Raw genomic sequence first — 9883 nt, 5'->3', positions numbered from 1 at the left:
TCCCGTCACGCTGGAACTTCCAGCATTAGGGGTTTTTAAAAATTGAGCAGCAACCTGGCCTTCAGTAGACTGTTGCTTGTTTAAAGTGTTCCGTCCCTTGGGTTGACTAGGTATAGCCGGTCTTACAGACACAGAAGGTGCAAGGTCTGGTATATCAGTGCCTCCACTATATGGGAAGGACTTGGCACTAAGTTGTTGTACCAAAGCAGCAACCTGTTGGGTTAGTTCTCTAACCATGCCTTCCAGAGCTGAGCAGGAAGAACACGGTTTCGGTTGCACAGGGACAGAGGCAGCTTGAGAATAGGATACGTCCTTCTTCGGGGTTTGCCCAAGTCGTTTCCTATATTCTTTACGAGCATCGCCGAAAGATAATTTCTCGCTAGTGACTATTTTTAGCACTTCCTTTTCTTCTATGTATACTTTACACCTGCGAGAGCTTGAAGGATGCTTGCCCTTGCAGTTGACGCACTGTTCTTCGCCACCGGCACAGTCCTTGTCACTGTGACCACTTTTTCCACAAAGACTACATGTTTCAGGGTTATTGCAAGTTTTGCTCGAATGCCCAAAACGTTGACATCTATAACACCTCTGAGGATTTCTAAAGTATGGGCGAACTTGTAGAGAAAGATATCCTGCTCTAATTGTGGCTGGTGGGTGAGGAAGGGCAAAAGTCAAAATGTGACCTGGTGTAGGTGTCGGTACACCGTGTTCAACCTTCATTATTCTCACCACATCAGTCACAAGACAATCTTTCAGTTCTTCTTTCAACTCTTCAATTGAGCAACATACCATATCGCGACAGAATACAATTCCTTTGCAGAAGTTTTAATGTCTCATGAGGATGGACAACGACTTCTACTTTGTCGTAAAAGGATCTCATGGAGAGAAATTTCTGAGCCTGTGGAGCGTTCGCAGCCTCTACCAAGATGCTTCCATTACGGAGCTTCCTAACAGAAGACGGGCGAGCCGCCCACTCCGACTAGAGCCTTGTTAACAAGGAAGGGGCTCACCTTTGCCAAGTTCTGAGTATCGTCTTTGTGTTTGAATACTAGAAAAAGTGGGGTGGGAAGATTTTGAATATTAATTTTCTTGTCTGCAGTTTTTCTCTGTTTGTTTGTTTCCTCTTCAGATTCTGAAGAGAGAGCACGCTTCTTTTCCAGATCCATAGAATCTCTTTCTACAACTCTATCATTTGCTTGAGAAGGGTTTAATGTAGCCATTCAATATTTGAACCAGCGCATCGTGATTAAAGGTGCAGGCCGAGACATCGGGAACGGGTATACCCTCGGGAACCTGTCAGCCAAAGCTTGGCAGGGCACCCTACCCCAGTTCCCCGGGGCCCGATGTTATCTCGTTTAACCGAGTCGGGAATTCACGCACGACTCGGGCTCGCACGTGGCAACAGAAATCTCCGACATTTCTGTCCAATAATCACTTCCTGACCAGGGACCGAAGTGGCTGGCACCAGGATTCATACTACCGTTTGCTTCGGCAGAGCAAGCTCACATCAGCTCTCTTCTGCTACACCTTCTCAGAGTGTAGCAGTTCAAGCACTCCCCGCAAACAATAGCACGATCCAGTCAGGAAAAGGGAGGAATTAGGAATAGGTAGGATTTATGGATGGGACAGGGAAAAGTGCCAGGATTGGAGATGTGACTGGCACTAGCTCGGGGTACGAAAGGTCGCCAACCTTTAAACGTCAGAGTAAGACGTCCCCCTACGGGCTACTCGACAGTAATAAGACAGGTTTTTTGGAGGGGTTTTTTCACGGTATCCTAACATTAGTAAGTTATCATTACGCATATAAGTCCTTTGTCCAACTGCAAATTTATTTTTTTTTATTTTTTTTTTTTTAGCTCTTATGGTTTACCTTTGCGGTTTCTTCTAATTGTCCCAGTGATGTAAGTTAGGTTCTCAGACAGATGTTTTGCCAGTGGAATTCTCATAAAGAAATTATCAACGAATAGATGGTAACCTTTTTGATAATATTGACCAATATCCAAAAGATTTTTCACAACATTGTAGGGAAGTCCTAAGTTACTCTCAGTGTATCTACTACCTCTATAGCATACAAAAGCCAGACAGTAATTGCTGACCGAGTCACAGAGCATCCATAGTTTGATTCCTCAACGATGGTGGTGTTTGTTGGGGAGATATTGAAAGTAGACATGACCCGAATTGAGCCCCAACATGGGCTCTTATGGAGTTATTCTGGACCAATGGGAGAGCAGCTAGGCCCCGCCCCCTCCCCTCCCCATCGCCTCTGGACCAATGGGAGAGCAGCTAGGCCCCTGCTCTTCCCCCTCCCATCACCCCCTCCCAGTCCACGTGATGGCGGATGGGTGTCATAGCGGTCAGGTTGGCGGCGCCCATGAATTGGCGCGCTTTTGTCCTCGCTTAGGTGAGGGAGAATTCCCCTGCGTGAGGGAAATTAGAGCTTGTTAACCTCGCAAAACATGTATTCTCACACTCATATTTGTGTGAAATATGTGATTTACGTACTGTTGGACTCGAAAAAAACGTGTGATTAAGGGTCGTTGTGAGGGAATTTCTCCCGCACTGTCATGGCGGCGCCCATGAATTGGCGGGAAAAATTGGCGGGAACAGGGGAACCTAACCTCACTTTACGGTTTCCCGCGTAATCAAGATGGCGTTAATAAGAGAAATAAAACATTACATACTAAAAATAAAGACGAATCATACCTTATTGTGTGATGTGGTGATGATTGAGTCGATGTGGGCCTGGATGTGGTTTTGGAACATCCGCATTACGTATGGTACCCAGGTTAAAACATTATCCAGTATAAGAATCGGTCCAGAGAGCTGGTAGACATCCTACGACTGGATAATGTCCCGTCCCTTGGAAATTAAATTTGGACTATAAATTTTGAATGTGAAGCCAATTGAAGAAGTTTAATAATTAAGATAGAGGTAGAACTCGACAGAGAGAGATCTACCTGGGGAGATATATTGTGAATCTTCCCACAATCAGCTCAAGGCACGTGGGGCATCTATCCCCCACTCTGTTGGAGCATGGACGGCAGAGTGTATGCTCTAATTTCCCTCACGCAGGGGAATTCTCCCTCACCTCTGCAAGGACAAAAGCGCGCTAATTCATGGGCGCCGCCAACATGACCGTTATGACACCCATCCGCCAACACGTGGACTGTGAGGGGGAAGGGGAGGGGCCTAGCTGCTCTCCCATTGGTCCAGAGGCGATGGTGGGGGGAGGGGAGGGGTCTAGCTGCTCTCCCATTGTTTCCAGATGCGATGGCGTGGGGTGGGGATGGGAAATGGAGCGGGGCCTACCTGCTCTCCCATTGGTCCAGAATAACTCCATAAGAGCCCATGTTGGGGCTCAATTCGGGTCATGTCTACTATTGAAGGATTTGGGAGTGGCATTTTGTGGCCACAAGACTCTCATCTATTGACTCTTCACGGTGTGGAGTATAATATGTTCTGAATACCCGGTTAGCATATTCTACAACAAAATTGTACTGGCCACATGGGTCGTAGCCAGGTTGTCCAGGTTTAGAAAGTAAATCATTATCCGCTACATGAAAAATTGTAACAAGTATTGGAATCGATTCCGGCAAAACATTTTACCAAACCAATTTGGGTTCATATGGCGAGTAATGGACCAGTATGATTCGATTGTGGTTTTTTTTTATAATACCCATATTCAAGAGAGTAGCAATAAATGCTTTCATTTCTTGTATAGTTACGTTCTTCCAATCACAGGCCCTACTTTCAGGTGACATGTTATGAGTGTGTGGTCTTATATACTCTCTGGCATATGTATTTGTCATATTTACGAACTGAGTTAGAAGGCCTACAGTAAAAAACTGAATTGAAATATGATATTGGAGGGACATCGTGCGGAGGACAATATTTGGACCAGTTACTTGTCTGAAAACAAAAGTCTGAGAAAGCATTATTATTATTTTCATTTACTATAGTCCAATCAGGAATAATATCAATACTTTCATCGTTATCAGAATCATTGTCAGATACGACGTGAAGAAAGGATGGGTTTGTTGCTACTTCACCAATTATTGCATCTACATTACACCTACTACTAGACGGAACAATCCTACCTGATCTTGCTGGCAATGCATCACTTTCATCAGATGACATACCTGAAGCCTCATAGTCAGGATCATTGTCCGTATCGTCATCAAATCCTAAATCTAATTCACTACCAGTTTCTGATATATTGTCCACAAAATGATCACTAAGATCATCTTCAGTAGCAACAGCGAGACCACTTTGTACAATACTATTTACAATTGTATTTTCGCTTACAGGCGATCTTGCTCTTTTACTCATGGTCAAATCTATTTACAATAATCACAAAACTAATAATAATATAAGCAAACTTAAATAAATAAAAGAAAAGCACGAATAATTCCCATTAAAACATAACCTAGCAACAACGTATTGCCACAGCAACAAAAGACGCTCACTGAATGATTGGACGTAATTAAGGTTGAAACAGCTGATATACGTAATCACATGTTGAGCATAGAGTAAAAAAGATTTTTTTGTATCAATAGTAGTAGTGTCTAGATACAGTATGCAAAGTTTAGTGGCATTTGGTCGATAATTTAAAACTATAATATAAAAAAAATCCGGACGAGCGCCCCCAGCGCACGTCTGCATTTTTTCGTAAAACCTAGTGACGTGCGCTCGCGGCACACGTCAGCATTAAAAGGGTTAAGCATAATATATTTAAATGGCTATTGAAAAAATTTAAAAAGTTCTGGAATGATAAAAACCAGTTTTTTAAAAACACATGTTTCAATACAAATAATTATTAAAAATAATACAAATGAATTTTTTTTTTAAACATATACTTACCGATGAAATGTTTTCAGTTAACTGCCATTAATCAACTATAATCATAACCTATTTATTTAATATTATTTACATACATACCTAATGAGCGTCAAACTAGCATCCTCATTTACAACAAAACCTGTTTTTCTTATATATAATAAAATAGTTATTAAGTGTGGTTTTATATTGAAATAATAAGTTAATTTATAATAACTCGATTTAATTAAGTTAACCCTTTATAAGGCAGAAAAAGATTAAAGTATATAAAAGTGATAGAGTGCAAATTGTTACTTATTAGGCCTTAAATATACATAATATCCACAAATTATGGTATAAAATATTTTGTGTGTGTCTTAAATGGGGTGGCAATATGTTTGCAAAATAGTTGCCACTGCCTGTTAGATGTTAAAACTAACAACTATAATTACTAAAGTAATGGTTAATAAGGTAAATAAAACACTTTGTAAAAGGAAGAACATATTTTTAATGTTACATAGTCAATTTTAAATTTAAGTTGTAGAGTTTATTTACAGTTATGAGTCATAGAAACAATTTGAACCACGGCACTGTACATAAGGCTACATCACATCAATTACGATGAACTAGCACAAAATAAAATATATAATATTTATATATGCTGTTACAATGGAATATTAACCCAGATATGGCTGAATTATTTTTTTATTTCAAATGAAACTAAATCTGGTTATTTTAGTTATTTAGGGTATAAGTAAACAGGATATTAAGTTTTTACCTTTTTCGAAACTCTATATTTCTTAAAAATAGCCTTCCTTCTGGAAGGATGTCAGCCGAATACAAGTAACATTCACAACTAAAAAATACAATATGATTTTTAAATTAGCACTTTGTTTTACAAGCTTTAAAAAAAGACACACTTGTAAAAAGAACATTTATTTCGTATGATAGTGCAAAAAGCATGTCACATGGAGTGGAACTTCGCATTTCATGCACTTTGTAGTTGCCTTTTTGTGGCATAAACGGCAATGCAACTGTTTCTTTTTTTCCTGTGCGTGGGTCATTCTCTATGTCAGATACAATATGGTCAATCCTGTCATATCTGCAAAAGAAAACAAACAGTTTTTATGTACTTAGGCTTAAAAAAATAACGTAACAAAGGAAAATAAGTAATTTAGACAGAAAATCTTTGGTATGGTAATCTCACCTGGAGTCAATTTTAGAAGAGGTAGATGGACGTCCCCTTCCAGAAACAACTCGTTTGTTTCCCTCCAACACTGCCAACACTATTCTTCTTCTAAATGCAAGTTGGTCGAGTTTTCCGCCATCTTGCCTGTGTAGCTGCCATGCATTTTGTACGGAAACATCCAAGAGATGGGCAATGAGAGGAAAGTACCACTTCTTACCTCGAATGGAAAACTCGGTACAGTGATATATTCTGATCCGCTCTGTCTATACCGCCCATTGATGTATTGTAGTTATGGATCAGTTTTGGTTGTGGAACTGAAATCTTTTCTTTCCTCTCTTGTGAATATCTTTGCACGTGGCGCAAAGGGTGTACAGTGTCACTATTGGTTGCAATGTTAACGACACTATTGTCATTCCAAGAAACTAACAAAAAGCCCACTGTCGTGGTCACTAGCATACTCCATAGATCCTCTGGGTTTCTTCTTCACAGTTTTTGATTCTGAGATGGGACATCCTTTACCAAATCTGTTGCTTCTTATGGTACCTGTTGCATTGATTCCTCTTTGTTTTAGATCACTCAGCAATTGAAATGATGTGAAAAAATTATCAAAATAAAAGGTATATGGCATTTTTTCTAGTGTATCGGCGTACGTCATGACAACGCCATAACCAAGACCATAGTTGGCATATTGCGGTGGTAAAGTTCCTGAACCTTGATAAGGTTCCAACCACACTAAATATCCATTGCTAGGCCCTCCACACCAAAATTTAAAACCATAACGAATAGGTTTCCCTCTAATAAATTGCTTCGTCCCATGTCTGCCAAAATATGGAACCATGCTTTCATCAATCGAGTGGTTTTGGTGATGTGGCATAAAACTTTTGCATCTTTGATTTATTTTTACCAGTAGTGGTCTTATCTTAGCAAATCGGTCTTTATGATCTAACTCATCGTTGTTGCATACATGCAAGTTTTGCATTATAAATCTGAACCTGTCACGTGAGAGAGCTTCTACTACAAGGGGATTATGACAATCCGATGACTGCTCCCAGTACATCTCTCTTCTGGACACAGTATTATAGCCACTTAGTAGCAAAACACAAAGAAATGATTTCATCTCACTTTCTGAGCAATCACCCAAACGGTTCCTTTTAGCTGCATATTGATTTGTGTATGTCACTATCATGTTTATGACATCTTCATCAAAAAATAGCTCAAAATATTCTAAAGGTGTCTTTTCAATGTTGGGAACCGTTAAACATTAGTGGCCAATCCTCAAGTATTGTCTCTAAATCAGAATTAATTTTCCAATTAAAAGATTTTTTTTTCTTTTCACTCAACTGAGTACTTCGGGTGGAAAGCAAAAGGTCTCTGTTCTTCCTTTTGTGAGTCTTTTGTTCTATAGAAACAGTTTTTTGAAAGTTCCTCTGTATTTTCATTTTCACAAATATTTGATTTCTGCTCATCAAAAGGTATGTTTACTACTTCAAGCAAAGCAGGAGCATTCACTTGGCTTGGAGGGACATTGTCTATCTCAACATTATCTTCCTCTCCAGAGTCTTCATCCGTCATATCAGCTGTTGCATTTGTTGGTGGTAGTAAGGTTATATCTACTCCAGTGTTTGGTATCGCATCATCATTGCCTTCAATAAAGTCTAATAGTTGGTGCAAGGGAACAAACCTCCTAAAAAATAAACAAATATGATAATTTTATTGGTAAGCCAAATAAAAAAATCACACTGGCATATGAACATGCACAAAACAAACCCCCCACCACCGCCCCCAACACACCATGCACACATTCACACAACAAAACAACACATTTTAACACACACACAACAAAAAAATATATTATTTGTTCACCTGAACTATGTAAATAATCGAACTAAGTAAACCATATGTTTCTGATGTAGATTTTGCTAACGTCCTTCTGGAAGGAAATCTCTTACAACATGAGAAATAGTATCTAGGTTATGTTCAGGAAAAACATTTACACATTTTAGTTTCATAATATACCTTTTTAGCTACCAATATATAAAGTAATAACATTTATATATGAACTAATAAATTTATAGGACTTACCCATCCACACGAACAACGTCCTCTTCATCCATTTTTTCAAAACTGAATGTTTATATCATGAGAACAAGGCCACTTAAAAGACTCCAGTGAAAAACCATGTGCTAAACAAATTTTTAGGTTTATGTTTGACAAATAAACAGTGCTGCTTTCGGTGGCGCTAACTTGTACTAAAATCCACAAGGTCATAAAAAGAACATTGCATCAATCCTTCTGGAAGGACGTCAGCTCTAACTGGGTTAATGGTTTGAGAAGCCACTTTCAAGACTTAAAATTACTTATAAATACAAGAAAACCTAAATTTATTTGCCTACAAGAAACAAAATTGTCTCCTCCTACTCATTTCAAACAAAATGGTTATGACATCTTTTCGCCTAGATCATCACCAACCAATTGCCTGTGGAGGTGTGGCTATTCTAGCAGATTCTTCTGTTAATGCTAGAGCCTTGAACATCGTCACAAACCTCCAGGCAGTAGCAGTTTCAATCGACGTTCCTTTTAAATTAACCATCTGCTCCATATATATATATATATTCCACCTTCCCCTTTTGATTTATCTCTTGATGATCTACGTGACCTGTACAGACAACTCCCTTCTCCTTTCTTGATGGTTGGTGATTTCAATGCACACCATCGCTCTTGGGGTTCCAGCCATTCTGATCGGAGGGGTAACATGGTTGCGGGATTGTGGGATGAAGTGGCAGCGGTCGTTCTCAATGACGAGTCGGCCACTTACATGTGGCCTAGGACTGGCATATGGTCGGCAATCGACCTGTCAATCTGCAGTCCGGTCCGTGGCAACTCGAGTGCATTGGTCCGTACTTCCCGACCTGTCAAGGAGTGACCATGCGCCCATTGCCGTGGCTTTTCAATCCTTTCCGTCTTCGACAGGCAGGTGTCCCAGGTGGAAAATTAAGAGGGCTGACTGAACATCCGCAGAGCGAAGCATTCCAAAATCCTCAGGTTCACCAAACAAACGCCAGGTTTCTTGGTGGTCTGAAGAATGTTCGGCGGCTCTAAAGGAACGTCGAAAATGTTTAAGACAGTTCAACAGATCACCGACTGAAGAAAATTTAAGTAGGTACAGAAGAGCACGGGCAAAAGCAAGACAGGTATTTAGACAGAGACGGCGGCAGTCCTGGCTGGACTACACAGATCGAAATAAAACGAACTACTCCTGCTTCTGATGTTTGGAGGAAGCTTCGATCTGTTTGCTGTAAGACCTCTCCACCTTCTCTTTTTGCTCTGAAAAATGGTACCGATGTGGTAACTGATCCCTTGACAGTTTCCAATTTACTCGGCTCACATTTTGCGGAAATTCCAAAAACGTCATCTTACAATAGGGAGTTTCCAAATTTCAAAACAAATGCAGAAAGACATCCTCTAAATTTAAATATTAATAACAAACTCTCCTTTAAACCTTCCCTTTACCATTGTTATATAATTTACTCCATGTAAACATAACTAGATCATCTGTTATATTTAAAGAAGATATTAAGTAATTGTTTATACATTCTGATTGAATATCTAAGGTTATCTAGTTGAATTTTGTTGATTAAAGCCTTAGTTTGTAAAAAGGTTTTCTTAGTTTCATTACAATTTAATCAACAATTTTGCTATACTAACTTCAATACTCTGTAATGGAAAAACTACTGAAACCTGAGAAATTTGCATGCAGCCCTGAAACAACAAATGCTTCTAAACAATGGAAACATTGGTTTCAAAACGTTCAATACATTCATAGAAAATGCTGAAGTTAAAGAAGATAAGAAACTTGGAGTACTAGTGAACTTTCTAACC

General features: G+C 39.5%; 1 protein-coding gene across 1 annotated transcript; it reads right to left on the bottom strand.

Annotated features, from left to right (window-relative positions):
* Nucleotides 1-5586: 5586 nt before the first annotated feature.
* LOC124371437 lies at nt 5587-8197 on the bottom strand. Its single transcript, XM_046829767.1, has 5 exons — nt 8087-8197; nt 7414-7688; nt 6432-6547; nt 6023-6267; nt 5587-5917 (listed from the first exon to the last, which is right to left on the bottom strand). Exons 1-5 carry the CDS (start codon nt 8116-8118, stop codon nt 5698-5700), a joined length of 888 nt encoding a protein of 295 aa, XP_046685723.1. The 5' UTR covers nt 8119-8197; the 3' UTR covers nt 5587-5697.
* Nucleotides 8198-9883: the final 1686 nt, after the last annotated feature.

Source organism: Homalodisca vitripennis, unplaced genomic scaffold (genome assembly GCF_021130785.1).
Source record: "Homalodisca vitripennis isolate AUS2020 unplaced genomic scaffold, UT_GWSS_2.1 ScUCBcl_1429;HRSCAF=5044, whole genome shotgun sequence".
NCBI classification, from domain to species: Eukaryota; Metazoa; Arthropoda; class Insecta; order Hemiptera; family Cicadellidae; genus Homalodisca; species Homalodisca vitripennis.
This window is presented reverse-complemented; position numbering and strand designations above follow the sequence as displayed.

Bases quoted from the DNA above. Each gene is read 5' to 3' on its own strand.
- LOC124371437 (XM_046829767.1), bottom strand. From the start codon at position 8,118: ATGGATGAAGAGGACGTTGTTCGTGTGGATGG. The intron at 6,548-7,413 runs GTTTCTATAGAA...TCAATGCAACAG, and splicing joins AGAGGAACTTTCAAAAAACT to GTACCATAAGAAGCAACAGA. The intron at 5,918-6,022 runs GTGAGATTACCA...TTTCTTTTGCAG, and splicing joins TCTTCTAAAATTGACTCCAG to ATATGACAGGATTGACCATA.